At 36.7% G+C, this 12,740-nt stretch overlaps 1 protein-coding gene across 5 annotated transcripts in view; it reads left to right on the top strand.

Annotated features, from left to right (window-relative positions):
• The window catches only part of PCGF5 (polycomb group ring finger 5), a 71,725-nt gene that overhangs the window by 31,047 nt on the left and 27,938 nt on the right, over positions 1-12,740 (top strand). For 2 of the 5 annotated variants that reach the window (XM_036265007.1, XM_036265003.1), the window contains exons 3-7: positions 854-950; positions 6,464-6,519; positions 6,631-6,690; positions 7,797-7,835; positions 8,942-9,090. In XM_036265007.1, coding sequence (XP_036120900.1) covers positions 854-950; positions 6,464-6,519; positions 6,631-6,690; positions 7,797-7,835; positions 8,942-9,090 — 401 coding nt within the window. The remainder of the gene's footprint in view (positions 1-853; positions 951-6,463; positions 6,520-6,630; positions 6,691-7,796; positions 7,836-8,941; positions 9,091-12,740) is intronic. The other 3 variants (XM_036265004.1, XM_036265006.1, XM_036265005.1) reach the window with 3 other exon arrangements.

Here is a 12,740-nt window from a genome sequence, read left to right as displayed (position 1 = left end):
TAAAATAGGGGTTGGAGGAGCCTGTCTGTAGTTTCAGATTATACAGATTAATAAAATGGAGGTGTGGTTATTGGGATAGGGACGTGGACTGAAGATTTTTTTAATAGTTCAGTGCTGTAACTGTGTCTAAGGTTTTGAGACCAGACAGTTAACATAGTAGGTAATTAGAAGCTTAGGGAAAAGGTGAGAGAGATTCACAGCAAGAAAGATTAGTATTTTTTGAAGGAAATGTAGGCTATATGTGTTTGTGGCCAAAAATCCACAAATCATATTTCTGTTATCTTAGTTTAGAATCTTTATTTAAAATCTTAACTTTCCCTGTCAGTTTTGCAGTCATTCTTTCACTTGACCTCCCGTGCCTTTGTGCCAGCTCAGTGTCACTTCTGTACTTTGTCTCATGAAATCATGGGACCTGTAGGCACGGGCTCTTCATACTCTTCAAAAGCTGAGATCCATTGTAACTCCTGGTTTGTTCCAGATACCCCCTGCCAATCAAAAGTAACCCAAGTTTTTTATCAGTAAAGATAAAAATCATTTTTTTTAGTCCTATTCTTTAAGAAAAACCTGTTTTATGTAAATGAACTAGCTTTTTTATACTAGTATGAATAAGTTATTTGGTTTGTGAATATAGTTAAGAAAAACAATAAACAAAATGGTGTGTACTTTTTATATTGTGGCAACAGGTTTTTATTTCAGTTGGGTCTCTTTTCAGTGTTATAATTTTCAGGTTTAATCAAGCTTGATTAAAGAATAGTACTCTACTTATAGTAGGTAATGTTTAAGAACTATTTCTAATTGCATTCAGTTTAAATTCAAATGATGCATTTTAACCTAACACCTTCTTTCTTCTTAGTCTGTAAGACTTGTATTGTTCAGCACTTTGAAGATAGTAATGATTGTCCAAGGTGTGGCAACCAAGTTCATGAGACAAATCCATTAGAAATGTTGAGGTAAGTAAATGTATGTTATAGTTCATCTAACTTAAATAAATTATATAAATGCTTAATAATTTTTATTATGCATCCTAATATTTGTTGGCACCTTGACTCAGTTAATGTAGATTGTATGAATTTTATGATTTTCATTTTAAAGCATTTTATTTAAAAGAATTAGAAAAATAAGGCTGTACATATTAAATATTTGAGAAATACATTTCCAAGTTAGAAATTATAACTTTATCTCAGGCTCTCAGAGTTACTTTAATTGTAGTTGCCCCCCCCCCCCACAGTATTTTAATATTCTATGTGGCAGGGGAAAGAGAACAGATCTAATAGTGAGGAAGACCATTCTTGGTGCTATTAAGTTTTTAAAAATTTATCATGTTCAAAAAAGAGTTCAAAAATAGACCCAGAGACATAGAAGTAGGGTATAGACTGACAAACCTCAGAAGAGGGGGTCAGGAGGAGTGAAGAGATAAACCAAAGAACTTAGATGCGTGTGTGCATAACCAGTGGACACACGACAATGCCGGGGCAGGGGGAGGCAAGATCGGGAGGAGGGTATCAATGGGGGGAAAGGAGAAACATCTGTAACAAAAATAAATTTTTTAAAAAAAGAGTTCATAAACATTTATGTAAAACATACGATCATACTTAAATTTTATATTGTTAAAGCTGGAAGTGGTCTGTAAGATCCTAATCCAAACCCTTTTTGCCAGAAAATTGAAATTTACCATGACTTTGCCGAAGGTCTCGGCAAACTCAAATGGCACTTCTTAGCTTCAAGCCAGGTTTTCTTACTATTTAAACCTATTTTCTTCCTGTTCGTACCATAGCTCTAGCACAGATAAACTGGGATCTTAGGGAAGTACACATCTAAAAATAGCACTAAGATATTCTCTAGGTAGTCATATTATATAATGTTCATTTCTGTTTGCCATCGTTCCATAAATCTGGATTTGCAAGTCTTACATTTCAGACTCCTTCCCACCCCCCATTTTAGTGCCTGTAGTTGGAGTAATTTATCTATAGATAAATGTCTAGCCCAGTGGTTTTCAAAGTATAGTCCACAAACTATGGGTCACAGTTCTCAGACCCCACCTCTGACTTGCTGAATCAGAAACTCTGAGTGGAGCCGGTTGTAGGTATGAAGTTCTCTGATGGTTCTGAAATGTGCTGACATTGAGAGCCATTGGTGTGCTGTAGTCCATGGTCCTGAGCAAGGAAGGCTTCTGCTGATTGTATGTATATTAGTGCTTCTCAGCCAGGGGTGATTTTGTTCCCCCAGGACCCCAGCATACATTTAACAATGTCTGGAGGTATTTTTGATGTCAGGACTAGGTGGGTGCTGGTGAGCATTCTTTAAGTCACAGGACAGCTCCCTCCCCCACCCTCCAAGATCCAGCCATACATGTCAGTAGTGCTGAGAGGGCGAGAAACCCTGATTAAAATAATTCAGAGGAGAACAGAGCACATTTTTCCTGCCAGATTTTTTCCTGATGCTTTTATCAAAAACTAAACAATAGCACTTTAAAATGGAGCAGGTAATAATTACTATGTGGTAACAAAATTAACTTTTGGCTTTGATTGTTAGTGACTTCATTCCTTCAGGTATCTATTTAATCAAATCTAATCCCTTGGCTAAAGTATATCACCATATACTTTTTAAAAGTTTATTTGAAAATAATTAAAAACTACAAAAGTTGCAAAAATAAAAGTAGTCCAAGGAATACTTGTATTCTTTTTACTCAAATTAGTCTTTTGTTAACATTTTATCTCATTTGCTTTATCATATGCTGACATGTTTGCTCTGTTTTGTTTTTTTTTTCCTGACTCACTTGAGGGTAAATTACGTACATTATCACCCTTACCTCTGAATACTTTATATGTGTTTCCTAAGAATAGAGATATTATCATACATAACCACAGTATGCTTACATTGGTATAATACTTTCATCTACCCTTTATATTATAGTTTTGTTTGTTTATCAAATGATATCTTTTACATATAGATATTTTTTATTTTATACCACTAAAATTGCTACAAAAGAAATTTTTGAAAGACAAACTCACAGAGTTAGTAAGAACAAGAACTTCAGGATTCCTGGCACTCCTGGAACAGATTCTCAATAAATACTGGTCGAAAGGATGAGAAGTGATGCAGCAAAATGGGAACTGGAAAGCAAAAGGATGGTGGTGATGATTGAGTGGACCCAGATGACCTAAATGTACTGGGAGGGGACAGGGGAGGATCTTCACTAGTAAGGGTGGAGGGAGCTAGGAGTCTGAGGAGAGAAAAACGTATGTTGTCCAGGAAATGAATGTAGTGGGATTCATGGCAACCTTAAAGGTACATTTGGGTCCCAGTTATGAATTTGAAGGGGTGTGTTTGTGGGGTGTTTTTTCCCAGCCACGAGTGCTAAGTGCAGAGTTAATGGAGAATTGGATTTAACTAGAGCTGAGGTTGTACCAAATAAGTGAGTGAGTGGGGGCCAGGGAATTGGAGTATATACAAGGTTTGGCTTCACTGATGGACTGTGGATTGAATCAGTCCTAAACTGGAGTAGGAGGACATTGAATGGGTCAGGGGTGTCTCAGAGGAACAGACTGAAACTAGTTGATTCCTGGTCTGTTTGTATTATAGTGAGAAGAAATGCTTTTAGAGAATTCGGGAATAGGTACATAGTAATTACTTTCTTTTCTTTATTTTCTAACTCCAGGGAAAGGAAAAGGCTGAATGAGGGGGTATCTATAGTCATAGTACACTGAATATTTATATAATCATAACCATACAAACACTGGTTATTAAATTTAAAAAAATGATAATAAGACTATGTCAGGAAGATGAACATAAGGAAAAGGTATATGTTAGGAGGAAAGGGGGAGGTGGCAGGATGTCAGAAAACTCAACTTTTATCTTTCATAAAAAGTAGGAAAAGCATGGGTGGGTGTGGGTGTGGGTGTGTGTACTCACATGCACAAAGTGAATATTAGAAGAAAAAGGTTGGATTGAAAGTGGTTGCCTCTGGGATTGTAGCAATCAGGATGAGAATATGCTGTTTTATTCCCCATATGATGTATGGGGAAGTTTGACTTGTAAATTTTGTATAAAAATACTAAGTTAAGAAGAAGAGAAATGCTACTTTTAAGTACTACTATTAAAAATTAGGGGGAACTTTGTGAACAAGTTAGTATTTAAGTCTGGAGAATAAGGTAACATTTGTTTGGTTGGAGAGTAATCGAGTCAGGATGAAGAGCATGAGGGAGAGAAACAGATTGCAAAAGACAAGGCATCCTTATGGAGAACTGAATAAGCCTGTTGGCTAGGGAAGAGAGATGATAAGAGAGTAACACCAGCTATGGTTTGTAGGTTGGACTCAAGTTAGAGAAATACTTGAAGCCAGGTGGTGGGAAGAAATTAGTTCTTGAGCAAGGCAAATAGTGAATCTTTCTTAAGCATTAATTTGATCATTGTGTGAGCCTGTCAAGTTAAAGGAAAACAGGTGTACACTGTCCTCTGTGGAGTGTGGGAACCGAGGAACTGGAAGAGTGGGAAGTGTGGAAAGACTAGATGGGAGAACTATCAAGGAGGAGCAGTCAGTGGAGCTGGGTGACTTAAATGTGTGAATTGGGGTGTATGTGTTAAGATAATTCTTGCATTTAGAGCCTTTTTGGAAAGATATGTTCTCATTTCTAAATTAATTTTTGGAAAATAAGACAAAGAGTGGTATTCAATATTTTGTTGAAGGATGGATGAGACAGTGTTGACATAGATAAACAAAAGGCAGTGCTTCAGATAGTTAGCATCTGTTGAAAATATGGAACTTGAGCACAGCAGAGATGTAATGTGTGTATATAAAAATTGTCTGCTTATATTGCTTATATGGTAGTTTAATTGTAATTAAATACATAATTTTGATATAAATATGTGAAAGTTAGTTTAAATATATGTTATCTGCTTATATGAAGTCACAAAAGAAAAGGCAGCCTACAGAAAAGGTTAAAGTGTGCAGAGCATGGAAAAAAAGACTTGATTTAGAGGTAGCTGGAAAAGAAAAATACTTAGGGACAAAGAAAGGGTAGACAGGGAAAAAAAAAAAAACAGAAAAGCACACTTTAAAGGAGGCAATTTTAGACAACCCTATCAAACTACTACAAGGCAATACAGGAGAAAAATGACTTTTAAAGTTTTAAAATTTAAAAATTTTTTTATTCTAAAATGATTTTTAAACCTATTCAGTTGAAAGTTATGGATGATTTGGGGGGTCAAGAGAGTAAAGGAAACAAAACACAGAGTATGTGACAGATAATGTCAATTATGCTTTCAAAGTTTTTCCAATTGGAAGAAAAGATTAGGAAACAGCTACTAGCTTGAAGAGACAGTAAGTTTAATAAAGGTGTTTCAGATCCATAGAACTGGACATGATGTGTAGTTAGAGAAGAGTGATGCTGCCCAGCAGGATGAAAGTATGGAGACTGAAGGGTGTGTGGGAGCAAGAGAACGAGTCACGAAACCAAAGCCACGAATAGGAAGGGTTACATTTTTATCAGGAAAAGAAGACTAGAATAATATCAAGATAAATATTTATATTTTTTTATCTAGGAAGATAGAATGACCAAATGGTCTAAATTTCTCAGAAGATAGTAATGGAGATTATTGCCTTTATAGGAAAGAGCCATAGCTGTGTTAGAGATTTTGAGAGTGAATATAGCACCTATTGCTGAAAAACCAACCACCCTTAAATGTCATGCTTAAAGCAATTTTTCCCCTTTTTTATTGATTGTTTCAGAGAGGAAGGGGGAGAGAGAGATACATCAATCAGGTGCCTCCTGCACACCCTGACTGGGAATGGAACTGGGACCTCTCAGTTCATAGGATGACGTTAAAACAATTTTTTTTTAAAGCATTTCTCATTCCTCACAGTTCTGTGGTTTATAGACCTAGGTGGTTCTTCTGGTCTTGGCCGGGCTCACTCATGCAGTTGCAGTTAGCTGCTGACTGGATAGGTAGGACCATCTGTTATCAGCAGAGCAGTCTGTCCTGTTGGGGATGGGCCTTCAGTGACCTAGGCTTAGGTGGCCTCAGCAGGGCAGTTTGGTCCTCTTGTACATGGTACCTCATCCTCCAGACTTGTTCTCATGGTTGGCAGGATTCTAAGAAAGGGTGCACACAAAAGCATGAGATGCCTCTTCGGGCCTAGGCTCAGAACTAAGCACAGTGTCATATTCTATTGGCCTAAGCATATTTCAAGGCCAGCCTGTATTTTTGGGGTAGAGAGAGAGACTCCATCCCTTCATTAAGAGAGGAATTCAAAGTGATGTTCAGAGGGTGTAGATATCGAGAAAGCTGGGGACTGGGACCATTTTTGTAATCACCCTACCGCTGTGGGAGAGGCTGGAAATAGGTGTGCTGAAACTGAGCGTGTTCTACATTTGTAATACGTGTAAGCTAGAGATCGCAAACTGCTTATGTATTGGATTTTGCTGTCTTCATTGTTAGTATGTTCTCTTTTCCCCTTTGGAAGGTTGGATAATACATTAGAGGAAATCATATTTAAACTGGTCCCTGGACTACGAGAACGTAAGTTGCTCTTTGGCTTCTTGCAGATTTCTGTTTTATGAAATCAACATTTCTATGACATATTTTATGATTGTTTCTGTTATTTTTATACTTTTTTTTCTTTTAAATTAGAAGAACTTGAGCGTGAATCTGAATTTTGGAAGAAAAATAAACCTCAAGAAAATGGACAAGGTGACTTTTTCTTACATCTGTATCTGACAGCTTCTCTCATATTGTTAACTTTTTGTATCTTTGGTCAGTTAATCTCTCTCTTCAAGCTCAAGTTTCTCCTGTACAAAATTCATATACCCTTTTATTTATATTATGAACCTTTCTCTTAATAATCTTCTATGTAAAATCATGAGATCACTCCAGTTAAAAGTAATAGGAAACAGAAGAAATTGGACTTTGGGAAGCGAAATAAAACAGAAAACTGATTGCAGCAGTATTTGCTGGAAAGCTAAAGGAAACTGAAGTAAGAAAGAGCTGTAGCCTGCAACTAAACAGTGAGGATTTTGTTTTATTCTATTTTGTACATTTGTTTGAATAGGGGAGGGAACTGAGATGTGGCTGAGAGCATAGCAAGGGGATCTTGGAATGAAGTTTTTCCAGGTGGAGCTCAGGTGATACAAATTTTTATATAACCTGGAATTTGAAAAATATTTGTAGGAGCTTATGGGAATGTTTCCCATCATCAGTGCTATGTATCCGAGTTTCTTTTCTGGGTGCCAGGAGACTCAGCCATCAGTAAGTTTGTAATAATTTCAGCAAAGTAGCAGGCATTACTGGGCAGAGAAAAAAGTACAACATACCTGAAATTATAAGGAAGTATCCTTTCCCATTATTTAATATAAGATTTATTTCAAGATGACCTAAGTACCACTGAGATCTTTCAAGGATGTATGTGTGTTTTTATAGGCTCACTTGTGAGCCCAATCTCCCATCTCTGGGTTTTCCATAAAATTATAGGATTGTTAATTACATTAATAATTAAGATAGGTGAAAAAATGTACTTTATCTGTAAAATGAGGATCTTAGTTTCATTGGTGTAACTTAACTCTGCAGGCTCTATAGTAGCGGAGGTTTGAGCCTAGTTTTGAATGACTTGGCTAAGGTAGCAAGGGATTATTTTTGTTCTACAACAAAATAGTCAAAGAAACCAAGCCTGACAAAAAATGACTTAATTACAGGCTTGTTTTACCCGAGCATAAATTACAATTTAGATAGTAGTGCTATCGTAAAAATACAGATGATATCAAGTTGACTAAATGTTCCAATTTTTTTACTACCTTTTCAAGAAGACAGGGTTCCAGAGGATTGTCCTCAGAAGCTATGTGGTAGGTTTAGTTCATGACTCTATGTATCTTATAGATTGACTTGTGAAAGACTACAGCCTACTTTGTGGTTTTTTTCTCTGTCTTTAAAGTATTTTATAATGTTTTGGTGAAGAATTTGGATTTTTTCTTGAAGCTGGGAGTTTGGTTCTTAAAAGGCGACTACTGTCTATGTGGGTTCCATATAAATATGTAGAAGAAAGAATACAGAAGAGAACCCACTTGCTTTTTATTATAGAACCGTAATGCTTATATTACAGTCATTATAGAGGAGCTAACCTATATTTTTTCCTGGGATTTTCTATACTGTAATGCTTGGCTGGCTAATTCTTTCAAGTTTCAGCTTAGAGATATTTTATCTAGAAATTTTCCCTGAATCTCTACTTCACCCCAAATTTGGGTTTATTACCTTTCTTACATGTGGCCACGTAGTCTGTTTTACCTCTTCCATCAAAGGGCTTATCCAACTTTTTCATCTGTTTTCTTTACTTGCCTGTATTTCCTCTTATACCCTGACCACTGTGAGGATGTGGATAATAACTCATTTCAATATTTGTTCCCTCTAGACTAGTACAGTGCACATCTAATGGAGAGTTAAAGGTATTCAATAAATGAATTAATCAACAAATATAGTTGCATTATATGTAGGCTGCAGGTATTTTCTAGGTTAAGTAAATTTTGATATAATATGAAGTATACTATTCAGATTTCTTTAATGGAGTCTTATATACCTATGTACATGTTCAAAAAGGTAGTTCATTCTATTCATTATATTTAGCTGATTTCAAATCCTCTAAGCTCTCAAGAGTACTCAGTTTTAAATTTGAATATATATAATTTGGAAGTATTTTTATACTGTCTGCTTTCTAAGTGATCTAATCACTAATTGCAATTATTTTTGTGGCCAAATATAGCTAGTCCTGAACCTTTCATTTGGATGCCCCAATGAGCCTAGACATCTTAATAAGTCACTGGTGGTTTTTAAAAATACTTTCATTGTTGAGTTAGTTGGAACATTTTAACGGTATTAAAATTTTCAATTCTGTTTTGATGATTAATAGAGTTGTTTAACTTGAATATCAACTTTGAGTTTTGCTCAAATTGTACAGATGATACTTCAAAAGTTGACAAACCTAAAGTAGATGAAGAAGGTGATGAAAATCAAGATGATAAAGACTATCACAGAAGTGACCCACAGATTGCTATATGTCTAGATTGTTTACGAAATAACGGACAATCAGGGGACAATGTAGTAAAGGTAAGTGGACAAGTACAGTTGTATTTTTTATAATTTTTTTATAGTAAACCTCTGATAACTTGTCCTGATGTTTTAAAATGTCTGCTTTCAAAGTTTTTATTGACATAATCAAGTAGAATACCATTCTCTGACAGTCCCATACCTATAAATGGCCAAGCTATTGCTTACTCCAGGCACCTAATTTCCAATCCCCATAACTGAACCCTCCTGGGCCAATGCCACCACCTAGTGGCTGATGCAAAGAATCACACCTCTATTTCTCCTCTTGCCACCTCCTTTAATAACTTTGTTGGGAGTTTTTATATACATTGTTTTTCCCTTTTTAAATTTTTTTTTTCTTTTAGAGGGAGATAGAAACATTGATTGGCCGCCTCTTGCCTGCCCCTCACTGGGGATTGGGCCCACAACCTGGGCATGTGCACCAGCCAGGCTTTTTTCCTTTTTTAAGTGTGGTAACCAACTCAGATCATTTCATGTTGGGAAGTGTCTCCAACCTTTTTGTTCATCCTCTTCCAGTTTTCTCCTTTATTTTTATTTGCAATAAAAAAACTTTGTCATGGCTAATACATTTTTTAAGTATAATTGGTTCTGAAGTAAAATTAGATGTCATAAAACACCTGTTTAAAAGTTTTAAAAGTCCTTGAAGGCTCCCAGATATTCCCTGTAGAATCTCCGTTGCTAACCTTGTTTCTGTATCTATCTACTACTTGAACATTTTTGTAAAGATCTCTCTACTAGAAAGTTTAAAATACCCAACTTACTTTATTACAAGAAACTTTTGTTTTTATTATAAAGGTTCACTACTTTACCACTTAGATTTTTGTCACTTTGTCCTAGCAAATGTCAGCCATTTTGTAGTTCATGTTTTATTCAAATACTTGTATTACTTCCACTGTGTGATCTGTAGGCCAGTGGGTTGACTCGTTTTCACTAATACATTTAATGACATTTTTCTTTTAGGAAATTTTCCTCTCTAATTAAATGTTTCTGGCATCTTGCAACAAAGAATATATGAGTATAGTGATTCAGTGAATACTAATCTACTATGTGGATATTAGTGAAGATAAAAATAAAAAATCACTCAAGGAACTTTCGTGAGGTCTTACACAAATAAATAGTTACAATACAATAAGATAATGATTTAGTTAATAGAGATTGGTTGGATAAGCATGTAGTAAAGTGCAGAAATCTTTAGAGATGTGGCCAGTGTACCTATTTATCTTCCCAGGATTCTCTATTACATTTTATGCTCTGGTGGAGTACCCTTTCTTTTTTCTAAGTCTTTGTGTCCACATTTCTCTTTCATTGCCAATAATTTCTGTTTGTTTTTAAATAATTTTTCTTTATTGATTTAAGGGAGAGAGAGACATCAGTGAGAGAGATCATTGATTGGCTGCCCCCTGCCTGCCCCACACTGGGGGTCAGGCCCACAACCTGGGCAGGTGCCCTGACCAGGAATCGAACCAGTGACCTCTTTTTGCATGGATTGACACTCAGCCACACAAGGCAGGCTCATTGCCAATCATTTCTGTAATCCCCATTTTGGGAGTTTATTCTTAATAGAGATTGTGATCATCCTTTAGCTCTCTAGTGCATGGGTTATTATCTTACAGTAAAAATAAAGTCAATAGAAAGGCTGAATATCTTTTTTTTTATCCTCACCCGAGGACATTTTTCCATTTTTTGTTCAGTAGAGTGGGAGGGAGAGAGAGAGAAACATCGACATGAAAGGGACACATCAAGTGGCTGCCACCCACATGACCAACCAGGGCCAGGGACAAACTGCAACCGAGGTACGTGCCCTTAGCAGGAACCGAACCCGGGTCTCTAAGGACCGCAGGCCGACGCTCTAACCGCTGAGCCAAACAGGCCAGGGCTGAATATCTTTATAAATAAATGTAAAGTCTACTTTCTGCAGGATTTCTAGTATAAAACTAAATATCCCATCTGGGAGTTTCCCTAACACCTGAAACTTCTACTCCACACATGCAGTTTCAGTTATTATTATCATCTTTCAATCAATCATACAAGTCCACAACCTTGGAGTCATCTTTTACTCTCCCTTCAGCCTGTCCTAAGTCCTGACAAATTCCTCAGTCCTAGTGCTGCTCACCTTATATGTAGATTTTTTTTCAAGTAGTTTCTACCCTTTAATTTCCCTTTTTCATGTTGGCAGAGGGTGCAGGCCAGAGTCAAGGCCAATATCAGGGTCAGATGATGAATACTTTAGCTCTGTGGCCACATGGTCTCTGTTGCAGCTGCTCAGCTGACTCATTGTAGTCCTAACCCAGCCATGGATGGTGGTAAGTGAACTGTCATGGTTGTGTTCCAGTAAAACTTTACTAAAAAGTAGGTACCAGCCAGATTTGACTTGAGAGCTGTGGTCCTAGTTTGCAGTCTTCTGGCCAATAGATTCAAGTCTTAACTCCTTTCCAGTAGCATTCAAGGCCTTAAGCTAGTCACTGTCTTGAAGTTTATCTCCCGTTATACCCATCAATGAAACTTCCTCTCAAGACAGATGACTATTGCTTTAAATATAAGTACCAACATATATGTTGGCATGCATATCTGACAAACGACATGCATCCAGAATATATAAAGGTTTGTATTAAAAATATTTAAAACCCTCTAAAACCTTGAACAAGCTTTCTTTTTTGGCATGTTCTTCCCACTCCTCACTACTTTCCTATGATTCTATCAAGAGACCTTTATTCTTTGTGATGCTTTTTCCACCCTAGTGAATCTCTTCTCTGAAATTCTATAGGACTTGAATTTATCACTCCATTAGGGCTTAGTTTCTTATTAACTCAGCATTTATTGTGTTCCTAAAGGCACCAATGCTGTTTTTTACCTTTTTTTTTTGGTGTTGTCCTTAAAACATGATTATAAATGCCTTATAGGCAGAGAAGCAATGTCTGTGTTCCTTTATCGCCTCCTCAACCATATCATTCCTTTGTAGTAGGATGTGATTCTCCAGTGTGGTGTTGGAGTAGTCACATGTATAGTTTACACAGTATTGCTACTGCTTTCGTAATATAAGAACCAGTGCCAAGAGCAGGAAGGTAGTAAAAATAGTCAAGACCTCCAACATTTGCTCCTCCATAAAAGTAATGAAAAACTGGCAAAAAAATCAACGTTTCAAAATCAACATTTTTAGAATTCATCCCAAAGGCTCAAGAAGTCTATAGAGCATTTAATCAAGAAAAATGTCTGACTTTGTGCTATTTTAACTTACATTGGTCTCATTCCCCACTCTCCAGCCCTAGAGTAGTCTTGAGAAAATAACAGCTCACATTCCCATGGCAGCCTCTCAGGCACCAAAGGGAAAAACATAGGTGGAGCTCTTTCAAAACCTAATTGTCATTTGACCTGTCTGCTGGTTCCTGGAATGCCCACTTACAAGGGGCTCTGACATATTCTGGGGAATCTAATAAAAGGCCAAGCACATACACAAGACTATACATGAATAGATGCTAAGCTCTCCCCTCTGACTGACACTGAGGTGCTGCACAAGCATGAAAACTAAAGCAAATTTTTCAACAACCTGCTTTAGTGTTGGAGGTATGCCCCAAACCCTCAGCAAAGACTGGTGGACTCATTGTTTCAAGTGTATAAGGAAATCTCTGTTCAATCATTAGCCAATCACTAGA

Source organism: Molossus molossus, unplaced genomic scaffold, assembly GCF_014108415.1.
Source record: "Molossus molossus isolate mMolMol1 unplaced genomic scaffold, mMolMol1.p scaffold_m16_p_17, whole genome shotgun sequence".
Classification (NCBI taxonomy): Eukaryota; Metazoa; Chordata; class Mammalia; order Chiroptera; family Molossidae; genus Molossus; species Molossus molossus.
The sequence above is the reverse complement of the archived record's forward strand: the minus strand, read 5'-3'. Positions and strand labels throughout refer to the sequence as shown.